This window comes from Callithrix jacchus, chromosome 16, assembly GCF_049354715.1.
Source record: "Callithrix jacchus isolate 240 chromosome 16, calJac240_pri, whole genome shotgun sequence".
Taxonomy (NCBI): domain Eukaryota; kingdom Metazoa; phylum Chordata; class Mammalia; order Primates; family Cebidae; genus Callithrix; species Callithrix jacchus.
This window is the reverse complement of record NC_133517.1, coordinates 74041526-74060667: the sequence shown is the minus strand read 5'-3', so window position 1 is coordinate 74060667 and position 19142 is coordinate 74041526. Positions and strand designations below refer to the sequence as shown.

General features: G+C 38.1%; 1 protein-coding gene across 3 annotated transcripts in view; it reads right to left on the bottom strand.

Annotated features, from left to right (window-relative positions):
* ATAD2 (ATPase family AAA domain containing 2) overlaps positions 1 to 19142 on the bottom strand; it is a 65417-nt gene that overhangs the window by 14574 nt on the left and 31701 nt on the right. For all 3 annotated transcript variants that reach the window (XM_002759253.6, XM_078353231.1, XM_054246768.2), the window contains exons 14-21: positions 12889 to 13048; positions 11786 to 11876; positions 10684 to 10998; positions 10222 to 10354; positions 9681 to 9867; positions 8827 to 9012; positions 2120 to 2255; positions 823 to 1019 (exon numbers count right to left, since the gene is read on the bottom strand). In XM_002759253.6, coding sequence (XP_002759299.4) covers positions 823 to 1019; positions 2120 to 2255; positions 8827 to 9012; positions 9681 to 9867; positions 10222 to 10354; positions 10684 to 10998; positions 11786 to 11876; positions 12889 to 13048 — 1405 coding nt within the window. The remainder of the gene's footprint in view (positions 1 to 822; positions 1020 to 2119; positions 2256 to 8826; positions 9013 to 9680; positions 9868 to 10221; positions 10355 to 10683; positions 10999 to 11785; positions 11877 to 12888; positions 13049 to 19142) is intronic.

The window sequence follows — 19142 nt, the reverse complement described above, 5'->3', positions numbered from 1 at the left end:
TGCCACCAGTCCTTCAGAGCAACTTAAGATCTGGCTCTCCAGCTCTCTTCCAATTGTGGAGGTCATAATAATATCATGTGGCAGTGACATTCTTGGTCAGCTCATTCCTATAATCCCCAGCACTTCGGGAGGCTGAGGCAGGAAGACTGCTTGAGGCCAAGAGTTTGAGACTAGGCTGGACAAACATAGCTCTAAAAGATTGCAGTGAAGGATGAGATTGTGTCACTGCACTCCAGCCTCGACAACAGTGAAGCCCCAACACTAAAAAAGAAAAAAAAAAAAGCTGCGTGTGGTGCTCACGCCTGTAATTTCAGCACTTTGGGAGGCTGAGGCGGGTGGACCACCTGAGGTCAGGAGTTCAAGACCAGCCTGGCCAACATGGAGAAATCTCATTTCTACTATAAATACAAAAATTAGCTGAGCGTGGTGGTACATGCCTGTAGTCCCAGCTGCTTGGGAGGCTGAGGCAGGAGAATCGCTTGAATCCAGGAGGTGGAGGCGGCAGTGAGATGAGATTACGCCATGGCACTCCAGCCTGGGCAACAAGAGCGAAACTCTATCTCTAAAATAAATAAAATAAGACATTCCCAATTACTTCTAGAATGTTTAGGTTGGGCAGACAGAGGTAGTTGTCTGCAGGAAAGGAAAATGTGTCATCCTGCTCTTAAAGTCTCCATGTGCTTAGGACACTAACCGGGTACATGTTTCCAAATAGAGAAAACTAGTTCAGAGTGTGGGCAGAGCCACATAAACTCTTCAAATATCCTCTGATTGTGAAGTATTATGGCCTAGAACACATTTGATTCAAAGATATATTAATACCTCATCAGGGTCAACAGGCTTAGTAAACACTCGGAACCGCTTGTCAATAGCCAGCCGATGTGTAACATTTCTTAAGAAAATCCTCAGTTCCCTAAATGTATCTTCTTCTTGTTCTTCTAGTCGTTTCACTTCTTCTGCTGTCAGTAATCTTGGCTCCGGTGGTGGTGCTACCGGTAATACCTCCAAAGCCTGCAAAACTTCACATGAATGGAAAAATTTAGTTACTATTCCTCCATAATATTGAGGGTGACAAGTGATTTAGTGAAAATAGAGCCAGGATTTGAGGGATTATCTTCTATAAATATTCCAGGAATCCAAAGATTTGGAATACAAAAGTGCTACCATAATCTCTAACTCTATAGCCCCTCCAGAAATCCTTAGTAACTTGTAATTTGGAATGCTAATTCCTAAAAGTCATCACCTGTGTTCCATTTTAAGCTAATTTAAGAGGCGATTAAACTTTGAAAATGCATTATGTCCAGGACAAAACTATTCTAACTATAAAATGCCTTCTTTACCAGATTTGAACTAAGAAAAATGTGTAATATATTTCAAATATAACAAAAGCTTATTTTGTTTAAATAGATATACAGTGAGTACTCAGGATAAGAAAGGAATATTAGAGTTCTGCCATTATGAGCTGACAAACTATTAAGAGAGTAAGAGACATAATGATATCCCTGTAAGTCATATTAGTAGTATTTTAAATGTATGATGGGTCATAAAGGCAGAAGCCATTCATTTTGCCCATATAAGTAAGGAAAATCTTCATAATACAGAATAAATGAGGTATACTAAAAAAATAAATATTTAGTCAGGCCTGGTGGCATGAGACTGCAGTCCCAGCTACTTGGGAGGCTGAGGTGGGAGGATTGCTTGAGCCCAGGAGGTTGAGGCTACAGTAAGCTGTGATCATGCCACTTCACTCCAGTCTGGGTGACAGAGTGAGACTCTGTCTCAAAAAATAAAACAGCATTTTATAAGAAAAAAGGTGGGGCGTAGAGGGCTGAGCAGAACACAAGTGCCCAAAATGAGCTTAGAAAGACAGATTGGGGCTATACTATCAAAGACCTTGTGTACCTCAAGAACTTTAGTCCATTTTAATGGGAAGCATAGAGAATTTTTTTATTTTTTAAGGATATGCTTAAGTCAAGGACAAAAATTTTTAAGCAGTAAAGGCATCAACCTCATAAGTGAGGTTTTGAGCTTGTGTTATCAGACACATGTCAATGCCATTAACAATTTCATTACCACTTTCTCAGAATTATTAAGTATTAACTTTGATATAGAAACTAACCTGCTTTCTTTTTTGATATAGGAGACTTAGCAGCTTGTTTTAGAATTAAATCTTCAAAAAATTTTGTCCGTTCTTCTTTACCTGGTAACTGCACCTTAAAAATCTCTCCATAATCTTGGATAAACAATTCTTGCACCTTAAAAAGGAAAATAAATGCAATTTATATCATATATACAGATGATTCCCAACTTACAATGGTTCAATTTATGATTTTTAAACTTCGCAACAGCTTGAAAGTGATATGTATTCAGATGACCCTCCACTTACAATCGGGTTATGCCCAGATAAACTCATCATATGTCAAGGAGTTCTGTACAGTATATAAACATATATATATATATATGCAGTATATATACACACATGCATAGGAAATGCATGTGTCAGTCATTTAATACAATAGTAGGTTATTATACATATTTTAAATGACAATCTAAATTGTATAATAAATTATTTTTTAGACAAGGTTTTAAAGAATGTTGGATTTATATATAAACCATGTTTACAATAGATTATGAACTAAAAATCATGAGAACTCAAGAATCCACGCTATAATTAATAAAGAAACTGGATATTTTACTTTTTTCTTTCTTCTTTAAAAAACACAGGGTCTCCCTCTGTCACTCAGGCTGGATTGCAGTGGCACAATCATAGATCATTGTAACCTCAAACTGGGCTCAAGCAATCCTCTGGCCTTAGCCTCCTGAGTAGCTGGGACTATAGGCACGCACCACCACACCCAGCTAATTTTTAAACTTTTTGTAGAGACAGGGTCTCCTTATACTGCCCAGGCTGATCTCAAATTCATGGGCTTAAAATTAGTTTTTAAAAATGACATACTAACTGTACCTGGGGTACATACTTATGTTTTGATACATATAATGTATAGTGATTAGATCAAGGTAATTAGCATATCTGTCTTCTCAAATGTTTATCATTTCTTTGTATTGGAAACATTCAACATCCCTATTCTAGCTACTCAGAACTATATAATCTTTTTCTTCTTTTCGAGATGGAGTTTTGCTCTTGTTGCCCAGGCTGGAGTGCATGGTGCTATCTTGGCTCACTAAAAACTCCTCCTCCTGGGTTCAATCAGTTCTCCTGCCTCAGCTTCCCAAGTAGCTGGGATTACAGGCATGCGCCACCATGACCAGCCAGTTTTGTATTTTTAGTAGAGACAGAGTATTTCCATGTTGGTCAGGCTGGTCTCGAATTCCCGGACCTCAGGCGATCCGCCTGCCTCGGCCTCTGAAAGTGCTGTGATTACAGGCATGAGCCACTGCGCATGGCCTAGATCTATATAATTTTGTTAACTATAGTCATCTTACAGTACTCAGTACTTGGAACATATTACATCTTAAGAATACTTTTAAATCTCAAGAAGACTTATGGTATTCTTTCACTGAACAAATTGTTCTATCATGTGAATATTTTCTCTCCTACACTTCTTGTTTTTACCTCCCATAAATTCCATGAGACCTTAACCTACCTCCTCCATTTCTTTTAATTATTTCTTCATGCTTTTCAAGTCTTTGTACTTTTGTATCACATGCTGTAAGAATTATTGGTCTCATGATCTTCCACTTTGCTAATTTGCTCTTTATCTGTGTTTGCTCCCTTCTCAGCCTATAAAGAATTTTATTTCCTTTTTACAGGGGTTATTTCATTTGTCTCCAATTGGTTCTCTGTCACAGTTTGTTGGTGATACATGGACATTATTCATGAGGTTGTCCTTCCTCAAATGTTTATTCATAACCACATCTTTGCTTTTAAAATTTGTTGTCCATAGGTGCTATTTCTGTTTATTCTAGCTTCTACCTCCAGTGACTATGAAAGCTACTCTATACTAGAAGTAGAAATGTGCCTATAATTTGCCTTGTGGGCACAAGGGCTCCCCATTTCTCCTGATATCAGCAGTCATATATAAGCTCTGTTATACTAGTCCTGGGGCACAACCACCCTGCTGACTACTGCTTGGTATAAAGACTGGAAGTTGGCCGGGCGCGGTGGCTCAAGCCTGTAATCCCAGCACTTTGGGAGGCCGAGGCGGGTGGATCACAAGGTCAAGAGATCGAGACGATCCTGGTCAACATGGTGAAACCCTGTCTCTACTAAAAATACAAAAAATTAGCTGGGCATGGTGGCATGTGCCTGTAATCCCAGCTACTCAGGAGGCTGAGGCAGGAGAATTGCCTGAACCCAGGAGGCGGAGGTTGCGGTGAACTGAGATCGCGCCATTGCACTTCAGCCTGGGTAACAAGAGCGAAACTCTGTCTCAAAAAAAAAAAAAAGACTGGAAGTGGAAGAAAACCAATTACTCCAGGGCTGTCCAAAGGCTCTTTTTTTGCAACAGGGTCTCGCTCTGTCACCCAGGCTGGAGTGCAGTGGCATGATCTTGGCTCACTGCAACCTCCACCTCCTGGGTTCGAGCGTTTCTCATACCTCCCAAGTAGCTGGGACTACAAACGTGTGCCACCATGCCCAGCTAATTTTTGTATTTTTAGTAGAGATGGGGGTTTGTGATGTTGGCCAGGCTGGTCTCAAACTCCTGACCTCAAGTAATCTGCTGCCTTGGCCTCCCAAAGCGCTGGGATTACAGGTGTGAGCCACCACACCCAGCCCAAAGGCTCTTTGCTCAGCTAGAAACCGCTTTTGCCTTTCAAAGCAGTCCTTTCAATGCACATGCTGTGAAGTGTGGTCATCTTTATCAATCTAATCCTCACTACTTTGTCTTTCATGGATTCATTAAAACTCCTAATCTGCTAACAGCATTCTTTTTCATCTTTCCATACTGGCCTGAGTCCAGTTGTGCTCTTGCATATAGAGAGCTATTTTCTGACTGCAGTTTTGAGATGGACAAATTTTAATGTGCCTAATGGACTATACAGTATTTCTCATATAGTATTGTATCATTAAATCACTGAAAGCTATACAAGGCTTGCTTATTTGCATGCATATGGACTATTCATTTTATGAAAATGGGCAGCAATTCCTAGTCCCAGGTCCATTCTTCCCTACTTACAGAATGTGGTATTAAAATATTTTACTCAGTTTACAATTATATGCTTAGAAAACATTATCCTAAGGAAAAAAGAAAAAGGCTATCCTTTAAGAAAAGATCTTTTAGTATAGAATTTCCACGTCCTTGACAGTTTCCCCGGATTAAACTGATTAACATTTTTTTCAAACTCTCCACATCCATATAAACAAAGTTCACCTAGTTTGTCTTGTTTGTTACTCAGATCATAAATTCATTATCTTTATTTCAAATCTGAAAATGATTAATAGTTTTAGTTGACAGAATAATAAATCAGTAATATTATGGCTAACAATCCTTCTTTACACTGTACTAATCAGAACACTGCTAGAGTACTTCATTCATTCTGGCTCTGGCCTTCCAAAAGAACTAGAAAAAAGAAATGACATTCAGGAGATCAGGAGAGTGACTAGAATTATGAAGAAACTACAACCTGGTGTGCTGTGTAACAAAGCCTGCCATTATCACAATCTGTATTCTTGTTCTTGGGCACATGGCTCTTCACATTTCCCAGTCCCTCTTGCAATGAAGTATGGCTATGTGACTGAGCTTTAGCCAATGGAATATGAGCGAAAATGATTTACACCACTTTTATGTCAGGCACAAACAAGAGCCAGTGCTTTCAGTTGATTGGAATTAAAGTGATCTGGAAGGCTACATGATGAAAATAACAAGACAGGTGTGGTGGCTCATACCTGTAATCACAGCACTTTAGGAAGACAAGACAGGAGGATCACCTGAGGTCAGGAGTTCAAGACCAGCCTGGCCAACACAGTAAAATCACATCTCTACTAAAAATACAAAATTAGCTGGGCGTGGTGATGGGCGCCTATAATCCTGGCTACTCAGGAAACTGAGGCAGGAGAACTGCTTGAACCTGGGAGATTTAAAGGCTGCAGTGAGCCAAGACTGCACCCCTGAACTGCCAGCCTGGGCAACAGAGTGAGACTCCCTCTCCAAAAAAGAAAATAAGACAGTATCTTTCAGCCTGAGTGTCTGAATGACTGCACAGCAGAAGACAAACCTGCCAATGTAATCAACCTGTCTAGTATTGTTAAAGGGAGTAAAAAATAAACTTCTACTTTATTAATAGTTCTAATGAATATACCATATCCTGTTTAATGTGAAAAGGCCTAGATCAGCAAGACATAAAAGAGTGTTTAAATATACAAAGACTTGTCATGATGAACATGTATTAGACAAGTTCTATATGCAATCTGGGAAATGGAGATTAAGAAGTAGAAGGTCTGTGCTTAGTTCAGCAGCAAATATACTAAAATTGGAACGATATAGAAGATTAGCATGACCCCTTTCTAAGTTAAAATAAAAAATGAAAGCCTCCACTAGTAAGTTGATTTTCAGAAGTCAGAGCTAACAAGAGTGTACAAAGTGTTTCAACAACAGTGCAATATCCACATTAAGGAGACAGTGCAGAGTATAAAACTAGATAGTTAACTAAACTGAAAACCTTTAAGGACGTTCCCCACTCAAAGAGTTTATAATATATACTTAATATTCATTTCCTATGAATTCATTTCCTTATGCAGGTTTCATAGTCAATTATTATTACTATACAGAGCACTCAGGGACACAATCTGATCCCTTGATAACCCTGGCCTCCTTTCCTCCTAGATTGCCCCTTACTCACTCTGCTCTATCACCCTGGCCTTTTTGCTATTTTTCCAACATGCCAGAAACAGATCTGCCTCAGAGCCTCTGCAGTTGCTTTTTCCTCTGCTAGGACCTTTTGTCCCTTAGCTACTCCAATGGTTCCCTATCTTACCTATTCCACGTTTTTCCTCAAATATCATCTCTCTCTCTCTTTTTTTGAGATGGAGTCTCACTCTGTCACCCAGGCTGGAGTGCAATGGTACAATCTCTGCTCACTGCAATCTCTGCCTCCTGGGTTCAAGTGATTCTCCTGCCTCAGCCTCCCGAGTAGCTGGGATTATAGGTACACACCACCAAGCCTGGCAAATTTTTGTATAGATGGGGTTTCACCATATTGGCTAGACTGCTCCTGAGCTCCTAACCTCAGGTGATTCACCCACCTCGGCCTCCGGAAGTGTTGGAATTACAGGCATGAGCCACTGTGCCTGGCCAAATATCTTTTTACTGAGGTCTTATTTAGCCTGTTTGACACTGTGACCTACCCATACTCTTTTGATACCCCTTAGCTAAACTTTTCTCCACTATAGTTTTATAAATTTTTAAAAACTTTTCTCCCCCACTCAACTAAAATGTTAGCCCTATATGTGTAAGGACATACATTTTGTATGTCCTTATTCACTGATATATCCCTGGTGCCTAGAACCATGCCTGGTAGAAAATAAGCACTCAATAAATATTCCTTTAATAAGTATTTGAGCTTACTTACCTTCCTATTAGTGTTCTAAAAACTACAAACCATTCTGTCAAAGGTATGGAAAAAAAACATCAAATTCATTCATTAAAAGAAAATACAAAGGCCGGACGCGGTGGCTCACACCTATAATCCCAGCACTTTGGGAGGCCGAGGCGGGTGGATCACGAGGTCAAGAGATCGAGACCATCCTGGTCAACATGGTGAAACCCTGTCTCTACTAAAAATACAAAAATTAGCTGGGCATGGTGGTGCGCGCCTGTAATCCCAGCTACTCGGGAGGCTGAGGCAGGAGAATTGCTTGAACCCAGGAGACAGAGGTTGCGGTGAGCTGAGATTGTGCCATTGCACTCCAGTCTGGGTAACAAGAGCAAAACTCCGTCTAAAAAAAAAAAAGAAAAATACACAGAGGCCTACAATATGCTTGTTATGCGCTCTATGGACACAGAGGTGAAAAAAAGTCCTTAATTTCATGTACTTTACATTTTGATAGTGGAAAGAGAGTCAAGCAAATCAATATTTAATGGCAGGGGGCAATAAAAATAAAGCAGAAAAAAGGGAAAAGAGTGTGACGGGCAGAAGAGCTATTGCTATTATTGAGAAATGCTGATCGAAGAAGACTTCTCTAAGGTGATATCTGAGAAAAGTAAAAAATGAAATGAAAAAAAAAAAAAGGAAGAAAGAAAAGTAAAAAATAATGCCAGGGAAGTATGTAAGAGAAGAGTATTCCAGGAAGAAGCAGCATGGCCTTTTGTTCACTATTGGCAGTTGTCTAAATTGGCACAAACTTGAATGAGTAATTTCGTTTGTTAAAACTTGTAAATATAAAATACTCTTTGATTCAGCTACAACTATTCCACTTCTAGGAATCAATACTAGAAAAATCCATATACTAGTGCTCATACTAAATAAAATACAAATATACTCACTATAACTGTTCAGCAGGAAAAAAACTGAAAAACAACCAAAAAACCTATCAACAGGGCTTTGAATAGCCATGAAGCTCTTCAGGAGACTTTAGCACTAGCAAATACACAAGATATATTTATTGTTAAGTGAATAAAGCAAATTGCAGAATAGTATGTATCATACAACCCCATTTTTTTAAGAGAAAAAATTTACGTATCCTTAATATATACATATACAGTCTTACCCAACGAGCACATATACCAAATAGTTAACAATGGTATCTTCGATAAGAAAACTTACCCTTTAATTCACTTCTGCAGCATTTAAATTTTTACAGTAAGTTACTATTATTTTGGTACAAACAGCTCTCTTAGTATAATGACTCCCCCCCACATAAATTACCTCTTCTGGCAAGGCAGAATGGGGTTTGTCAGAAGTTGCAAGTAGTAAAACTGGAGCAAATGAAGGAATATTCTGTAATAATGTGGTAAATGTGGCTTTAAGTGTCGGTCCAACTATTTCCCACCACAAGTGGATATGAGGAACATACACTATACTTGGTGCTGTTCTCTTAGCTTCACGAATCATCTAGTAGGTAGGGAACAAAACAAATTCAGTTAGACTCAGCATGTTAATAATGCTAGTTCTATTAGTCTGAAACAACATTTAACCTCCCAAAAGTATCATATAAAGTCCTCAAGTTTTTAAAGTGCTTCTCCAAAATTCCACAACCTTATTTTTAAATGTTGTTTAAAAGTTCCATTTTTTTTGGAAAACAATTTCTTCAAGCAACTAGAAAACAGTTGGAGAAATCCAGAAGATTTTTCTGTGTGGTAATCAAAAGTAAACAAAAGTACAAACATAAAATATTTTTATATTAAAAAATGTTAATATAAAAATACCAAAACAGAAACTGCAGTATATCTGAGTACTTACTAAGGAGCAGTCACCGTCTGAAGTACTTTACTCATTTAATTCTCACAACAGCCATATGAGGCAAGTACTATCATCTCCATTTTCCAAATGGGGAAATTAGAGAGATCTAACAACTTTACTAAGGTCACAAAGATATTAAGGTTGGGACTGAAACTCATTCTCTTTAATGACTAAGCAATCATGCATAATTCTATTTTGTAAACCTGAAGTTAAAAATCAGAAAGACAAAAAAACATAACACAAAAAAAATTAGGCAATTTTAGCCTTTGTCTCTGGAAGGCTGTTTTGTCTTCTATTTTGTTTGGGAACCAACAAATTACCTGGGCACATGTTTCTTCAGGGGATGTAGCGCTAACTCCAAAAAGAACAGGAATGTCTAATGTATGTACAGTAAATTTTTCCAAAGCATGAATGACAGCTGGTGCCAAGTGAGAACCCTGTCCAAATCCTGGTTCTCCTACTATCAACATTCTTGGTCGAAAAGACATAGGTTGGTAACAAGCATTTCTGAAAGATAAATGATTAATAAGCTATGTTTTAGGAAAAAACAAAGTTTAAATTCAATCCCTAAATTGTCACTTATAAACTCTGGTAAGTAAAAAGTCTCACCAATCAGGCCAACCAATTATAACAACATGGTTCACATAGTTTCTAGAAACAACTGATTCCCATAGACATTTAGGGATATTTTTATAGACTGTAATTTCTACTATTGTGACAACTGTAACAACAAAAAATTTCTGGTACTTTAATTTAAATAAAAAACAGATTGGTTAGCATTTTTTATTTTTTCAACCACAATCTCATTTATTTTTAGAAAATTTACACATGCAAAAAATTTGATTTGCAAGAAAAATATACCTATTCAAATGAAGAAAGTTAAAATTGTCTTTTGCCTTATTAGAAGATTTCTGAGAAAGTCCATTTTCATGAACTGATGGAACATCATCATCACTGTAAGCTAAGTCACTTTCTAGCAGAGGACAAGAAATATCTATAAAACCAAAAAATTGTACATTAGTAACTTTTGGATTGCAAAGCAAATCTTTACTGCTTCAGTTCAAGTCAGCATGCTTCAATGAAATTTTTTCAAAGAATCAAAAATATTTGTGTAGATATGAATTAAGTAAATGTAAAAATATATCCCAAACTTATAACAAATTAAGTTAAAGGCAATCCATGGAGTAAATTTCCTTCAAATATCCCAGGTAAAGCATTACCAAATTCTTTTCAGAGATTCTTTTACAAAGAAATATTTCTGGTATGTATAAAACATTTCACTTTACTGATTATAAAAACTAAATGGTCAACCAAGTTTTATACCTGAGTCTAATGTTTTATTTGTTCTGATTTCTGCATGTGGAAATACTCTCTGTAGGGCTTCTAAGATCTTGTCAACTGTGCTTTGCAAGAGTGGTTTCACAATGGTGGACAGTGCCTGCCCAGGTGACGTCACAGCTCTTTGGGAGGCTGGTATCATCTTTTGCATAGCTATCTCGAAATCCTTAGCTGAGATATTAATTGAAGAGAGATCCAACTGCAGTTTCTCACTAGTGGTATAGATCTGTGGGTAGCGTCGTCGTAGAGCACATAAAGCAGCTTCAGCGCATATTGATTTAATATCTGCTCCACAGTATCCTATCCAAAGCAACCAGGGGGAAAAAAAGAACCAGCCAACCAAACAAAGAAACACAAAACTCTATTAGCATGACCATGGTTAAAAGAAAGTTAAATATCAGCCTATCAATATAGTTAGCAAATGTTTAAGAGTAATAAGACCAAAATCTCTTTTACCCAGTAAACTTATAGGGTAGTAATAGCCATTAACAATCAATCCATTTCTATGAGTGCACTATACAAGCACTAAGTATAGCACAGAGGTCAAGAGCAAGAGTTTTAAAGTCACATAGACTAGGTTCAAATTCTAGTTTGTCATTTACTAGCTGTGTGACCTTAGAAAATTCACATAATGCTCTCCAGCCATTTCTTCATCTGTAGAGATATTGCTACGTACATCACAGGAACCATGTGAGAATTACATGAAATAATATATGTAGAATGCTTAACAGAGTTAGTAGAAAATGGTCAGTAAAGAATAGCTATTATAATGGATACTATTAATATACTGATGATATAAAAATCTATTGTATTTTATACAATTAAATGCTCTGCTCCTGATGGCCAATTTGTCAAATATCTCTATTTAGTATTAAGACTTTGTGAGAAAAAAATGCCATAAACAAGATGATAAGAAACACATATTTAACCTTGTATTTCTTTATTAATTCAGTACAAAAGTAATGGCGGGTTTTGCCATTACTTTCATAGGCAAAAACTGCCATTACTTTTGCAACAACCTAATACAACTTGTTTCATATTTGAAATAAATGTAATATTTCTTTTAATTGCTTAAAACAATGTTTACCAACACAGTTTTCTGCTAGCTCTTCTAAAAATGTGTCCAATGGTTTGGGATTCCAATCCCTGGTGTGAATCTTTAGAATTTCTTTTCGGGCCTATGAATAAAAACAATTTATTTTTTACAACTATTAATAAGCGCTATTCAGATTACATTAATTTCAATTAAAAATAGTTCTGATTATCTAAAATTTTGAAGTGACTAGTACTTAATAGTGGCCGGTGCAGTGGCTCATGACTGTAATCCCAGCACTCTGGGAGGCCGAGGCTGGATCACTTGAGGTCAGGAGTTCGAGACCAGCCTGGCCAACATGGTGAAACCCCTTCTCTAATAAAAATACAAAAATTAGGTGGGTATGGTGGCATGTGCATGTAATTCCAGCTACTCAGGAGTCTGAGGCACAAGAATCACTTCAATCCCAGGGGAGGAAGTTGCAGTGAGCTGAGACTGCACCACTGCACTCCAGCCTGGGTGACAGAGCAAGACTCCATCTCAAAACAAAAAAACTGAAAAAACAACTTAATATGAATAGAAATATGAAAGTGAAGATAAGAAAAAGGATGTACTTTCAAGAGTTTAATTAACTTAGTCTCATTATTAAACATATTTGCATTTATAGCACTAAAGTTGTATTTGTCATAAATCAACATAAGAGAAATTAAGTAAGTAGCTATTCATTCTAGCACATATTTAGAGCTGCTTTTAAGAGTACAGACAGCTCTACACACATTTTCCTCTTTGGTTCTCAGAAGATTAAGTAGACTTAAAAAAACTGAGTAGGAGTATAGGATGGTATTCATAAAAAAGCCAAGGCTAACAAACTGGCTAAGGATTGATTATGCATTAAGTCACATGTTCTGAAGCAAAACTTACAACATCCAAAGGCTATGCTCATATTGAAAACATTTTAAGAGTAATTTTGGGAAGGCATTATTGTATTTAAAGAAAAGAGCAAAAATGTGTCCCCATTTGAGTTGTTCACTAATAACTATCACTTGACAAAACCATGATACAAAACCCAAGAATTTCCAAATTTTTACTATACCAACACTTATTACTAATAAACAGGAACATACTTTGTCAAAATTTGAGTGACATTAAATTCTTACCTCTTTATCAGGTAGGCTAAAAAGGAATTCTCTGTCAAAGCGACCAGGCCTTCGTAAAGCAGGGTCTATAGAATCTAGTCTGTTGGTAGCACCAATGACCACAATTTCCCCTCTGCTGTCCAATCCATCCATAAGAGCTAGCAGGGTGGAAACGATAGAACTAAATTTTAAAAATAAGAGAGAAGAGATTAATATTATGAACACAGTCTATATCATTAATATTTCTTCTTTTGGTAAGATTTTTTTTCTTTGAGATGGAGTTTTGCTCTTGTTACCCAGGCTGGAGTGCAATGGCACGATCTCGGCTCACTGCAACCTCCGCCTCCTGGGTTCAGGCAATTCTCCTGCCTCAGCCTCTGGAGTAGCTGGGATTACAGGCACGCGCCACCATGCCCAGCTAATTTTTTGTATTTTTAGTAGAGACGGGGTTTCACCATGTTGACCAGGATGGTCTCTATCTCTTGATCTCGTGATCCACCCGCCTCAGCCTCCCAAAGTGCTGGGATTATAGGCTTGAGCCACCGTGCCCGGCTTCTTTTGGTAAGATTTAATGCATTACACATGTGAATAAATTTTCTCACGGCACCTATTTCCAATGGATTTTTAAAAGTCTGTAACATACTAAATGGCACACAGAAATGGAAATCGGAAAACAGATGGTCATTAGAGCGCCACAAATGAATCCTAGAAGACATTTCATAAAGCCTAATTTCACAAAGGAAGTTAAAGAGTTCCCAAACAATATATAACATCAAAAAGAAAAAAAAGGGCAATGCATGGTAGCTCATGTCTCTAACCCCAGAACTTGGGGGCTGAGGTAGGACGAGTACTTGAGGCCAGGAGATTGAGACCAGCCTGGGCAACATAGGGAAACATCTCTATTAAAAAAAAAAAAAAAAAAAAAGAAAAAAAATTAGCCAGCATGGTGACATGCCATTTGCCTGTAGTCCTACTATTGGGGAAGCTGAGGTTATATGCAGTCAGACAAGACTGCACCACTGCACTACAGCCTGAGTAACAGACAGAGCAAGACCTTGTCTCTTAAAAAAATACAAAAGAAAAGAAAAATAAATATATAAAGAAAAAAAGTGCTGGCAGTACCAGGTAGGACATACAATATCTAAAAATAATAAAATTTCCATTGTATATATATTATCAAAAGACACCAAAATAAAACAGAATGTACATAAATCATAAAAGAATTTTAATTACATTTTAAACATTTTAGTACAAAGAACAGTAAAATGATCTCTAAATCCCTATCACTCAGCTTCAACAATTATCAGTATGCCTTTTTTAATGTCTTTACCTGACCACTTTTAAAAAGAAAAACAAAATAAAACCTGGGACACATACTTTAATTCATAAATATTTCATGTAAGTACTTCATGTATGTATTTCTAAGATATAAGGACTTATAACAAACCCAACAGTATCATCACCCTAAAGTAAATGACTAATTCATTAACATCTAATACTCAATTTTCCTTGATTGTCTCACAATATCTGTTTACATTTGACTTAGTCATTCCAGGATCCACACACTACACTTGATCATCTGTTACTCAATTTCTCGATAGTTCCCATTGTCCATCTCACTTTTTTCCCCCCTCCATGCCATTTATTTGTTAAAGAAACTGGGTCATTTGACTTGTATAAGTTCCCTTCCCACATTCCAGACTGGGCTGACTGCTTCCTGATAGGGTCATTTAAGTTGCCCCTCTTATCTTTCATGTTTTCTGGAAACTGGTAGCTAGATCTAGAAGCTTAATGGATGCTGGCTAAACCATTTGGGGTGGCATATTTCAAAGAAAGATATCATGCACTTCCTATTAGATCCCCACAGGAGGCACCTAATACCAGTTTCCCATTTAAGGTCAATCAGCGAGTTAAGTTTAGGTCAGGTGTTATCAGCTTTTTCCGCCCATCATAAATATCCCCATCAACCTTCTTTTTTATCTTACTGCTTGAGTGGCCACTGATAATTATTGTTTAGATCAAGGTTTCCCAAATTAGCACTACTGACAATTTGGGCCAGATAATTATTTGTTGTGGAGAGCTGACCCGTATGTGTAGGACATTTAACAGCATGTCTGGCCTTCATCTACCAGATGCTAAGTGGCTTCCCCTACCAGTTGTGACAACTAAAACTGTCTCTAGATAGCTGTCCCTGGGGGAGGGGGACGGGATCATCCCTGGTTAAAAAACGACAGGTCTAGATCCACTGTTTCATAAGAGGCCGCAAAATGATGACTTTCTAATTCAATCATTGCTTATGAATTTGTTAGCTGTGATTTTCCTATGAAGAACTATATTACTTCATCAACTGCTGAAATACCCTCAATCATGGCCTGTATAAGACATGAAAAAGAAATGTTTGATTCTTTCTGTTAGCAATTTTCATAGTAGGACATAACTCAGCAACTGTGAGTAACCAGTTGAATTTTTAAAAAACCATTATTAAAAACTGGTAATTTTTAAGATCTTGGTGTGTTCCCTGCCAGCAGTGGGGGGCAGTGGAGGGGGTTGGTGGGGATGGGGAGAAGGCTCATCCTGAACTTTCTGGTTCCCCTGGTTATCTCCTTCCATCAGCTCCTTGCTCTCCCATGCCCTGTTGTACCTATGCAACAATCCTGCATGATCTGCACATGCACCCCAGAACCTAGGCAGGCAGATCACAAGGTCAAGAGATCAAGACCATCCTGGCCAACATGGTGAAACCCCGTCTCTACTAAAAATACAAAAATTAGCTGGGTGTGCTGGCATTTGCCTGTAGTCCCAGCTACTCAGGAGGCTGAGGCAGGGGAATTGTTTGAACCAGGGAGGCGGAGGTTGCAGTGAGCCAAGATCGCCCCACTGCACTCCAGCCTGGCGTCTGGTGACAAAGTGAGACTCTGCCTCCAAAAATAAAAATAAAAACAACGCCACCACCACCACCAAAACAAAACAAACAAACAAACAAACAAAAAAACACATAAAACAAAACAAAACAAAAAAACCAGAGAAACAGCTGGGTGTGGTGGTGCATGCCTGCAGTTTCAGCTACTGGGAGGTTGAAGTGGGAGGATTACTTGAGCTAAGGAGATCAGGGCTGCAGTGAGGAGTTGTGATCATGGCTACTGCACTTCAGCCTGGGTAACAGAGGAAGATTCTGTCTCAAAAACAAAAACAAGGCCTTTCGCAGTGGATCACGCCTGTAATCCCATCACTTTGGGAGGCCAAGGTAGGCAGATCTCTTGAGGTCAGAAGTTCAAGACCAGCCTGGACAACATGGCAAAACCTCATCCCTACTAAAAGTACAAAAATTAGCCAGGAGTGGTGGCACACACCTGCAATCCCAGCTACTACCGAGGCTGAGGCACGACAGTCGCTTGAACCTGGGAGATGGAGGTTGCAGTAAGCTGAGCTCATGCCACTGCACTACAGTCTGGGTGACAGAGACTCTGTCTCAAAAAACTAAAACCAACAACAACAAAAAATCAACAACATAAAAAACCTGATGGTTTTTAGGTATTTAACACATTTCTATCTATTATAGTCATTATTTTTTGATGCTCAAATTGTTTACTCTTTGGTCATTGAGAGATCTGTCAAAATTGGCTTCTATGTCATTCAAGTATAATTCCAGTATTTTTTTTTTTATTCCTTCTTTGCTTTCAGGCATTACAAGGTGTTCCAGGCTTGTTTTGCTCATTTCTACTTCAATGTTACAATCCACCATATCTCCTGAGTCCTAATATTTAGAGACCACACTCAGGGATGGGTATTAATCGCTACCGGATTGTGATTGCTTTTAGGCCTTTTTATATTGTCCAGAGTTAAGAATTTTTTTCTTAAAAAAACAAAAACAAAAAACTTCATCATAAGTTTCTATTGCTATTTACAATTCAAAGTAAAGGCCTTCAGAGTTTTAGGCTGAGTGCAGGGACTCATGCCTGTAATCCCAGTACTTTTGAAGGTCAAGGAGGGCGGATCACCTGCGGTGAGGAGTTTGAGATCAGCCTGGCCAACATGGTGAAACCCTGTCTCTACTAAAAATACAAAAAATTAGCAGACTGTGTTGGTGCACACCTATAATCAGAGATGCTAGCGAGGCTGAAGCAGGAGAACCGCTTGAACTCAGGAGACAGAGGTTGCAGTGAGCCAAGATTGTGCACTCTAGCCTGGGTGACCCAGCGAGACATTGTCTCGGAAAAAAAAAAAAAAAAAAAAAAAAAAAAGACTTTCAGGGTTTTAATTTGACTTCTTTATTTTACATTTGTATCTTCTTTCTCTTAGGCCGAAAATATTAATTATGTATAATTGCTTAATTATTTAGAATATCCAAAAGGAAATATTTGCATATTGCCCTCATATATGCTAGTAGTATTGTTTTATATTATAGATAACGTAGATGTGTGTGACTGAGAGGTAGGCTCTCATTAGCTCTTAGGCTAATGACATTCACCTAATTACTTATTTGCATTATTCTACAGTGTTATTACTAAAATTAAGATACAGAATATAGTTTAATTTTCAGTGTGCTAAATTCTAAAAAAGCTTAATTTAACTTATATGTTTACTGTCAGAATTTTTAAGTTTTTTGTTAAAAAAACTTGAATACGGCCGGGCGCGGTGGCTCACGAGGTCAAGAGGTTGAGACTATCCTGGCCAACATGATGAAACCCCATCTCTACTAAAAATACAAAAATTAGCCAGGCGTTTGGCACGCGCCTGTAGTCCCAGCTACTTGGGAGTCTGAGGCGGAAGAATTGCTTGAAGCCAGGAGGGGGATACTGCAGTGCGCTGAGACTGCACCAACGTGCTCCAGCCTGGCGACAGAGCAAGACTGCTTCTCAAAAAGAACCAAAAAAACAAAAAAAACTTGAATACTAAATTTCTCTTAAAAATATAGCTATATTTGGCTGGGCGCGATGGCTCCTGCCCTTAATCCCAACACGTTGGAAGGCCGAAGCTAGTGGACCACCTACAGTCAGGAGTTCTAGACCAGCCTTGCCAACATGGCGAAACCCAGTCTCTACTAAAAATACATGGTGAAATCCCATCTCTACTAAAAATACAAAAAGTTAGCCAGGCCTGTTGGTGTTTGCCTGTAATCCCAGCTGCTGAGAAGGCTAAAGCAGGAGAATTGCTTGAACCCAGGAGGCAGAGGTTGCAGTGAGCTGAAATCATGCCACTGTACTCCAGCCTGCGTGACAGAGTAAGACTCTGTCTAAAAAAAAGAACAAACAACAACAACAAAAAACACAAAAAACTAGTTGGGTGTGGTGGCAGGCACCTGTAATAATCCCAGCTACTTGGGAGGCTAAGGCAAAATTGCTTGAACCTGGGAGGCAGAAGCTGCAGTGAGTCAAGATTACGCTGCTGCACTCCAGCCTGGGCAACAGAGAGAAACTCTGTCCTCCCAACCAAATATTTATATATAAAATATATATTACATATATTATAATATGTAATTAGAGATATATATTTTATATTTGACTAGGTGCAGTGGCTCATGTCTGTAATCCCAGCACTTTGGGAGGCTGAGGCAGGCTAATCATCTGAGGTCAGAAGTTTGAGACCAGCCTGAACAATATGGTGAAACCCCATCTCAACTAAAATACAAAAATTCAGCCAGGCATGATAGGTCATACCTGTAGCCCCAAATACTTGGCAGGCTGAGGCAGGAGAATCGCTCAAACCTGGGAGGTGGTGGTTGCAGTGAGCCAAGACGGCACAACTGCATTCCAGCCTGAGTGAGAGAGTGAGACTCTGTTTCAAAATAAATAAATAAATAAAAATACATATGTATGTATATGTATTTGAGATGGCATAGTTTTGCTATAATTACTCTGCAATTTTTTTGCCAAAATTCCTCCAGTACCTTTGGAACTGTCCCAAAATACAGTAAATACTCAACTTCCTTGATTACAAAGTGACAGAAGTATTGTTAATATGTTTCTCCTTGTTAGCATAATGAATATATAGTATGACCAACAATGAAATGCGTCACAAATAAAAAGTTTATTTGATTATCAACAGGATATGCAGAGACAAAACTACTTTTACCATGGTACTTAACATTTATTTTAATTTACAGCAACAAAGAACATTGTTCATTATCAAGTTTAAAAGGCTATTAGAATATAGTAAATCTTGCTAGATGTTAGAAAAGCCAAAACCTACCTCTCAATCACACATATCGACATTATCTATAATATAAAACAATACTACTAGCATATATGAGGGCAACATGCAAATATTTCCTTTTG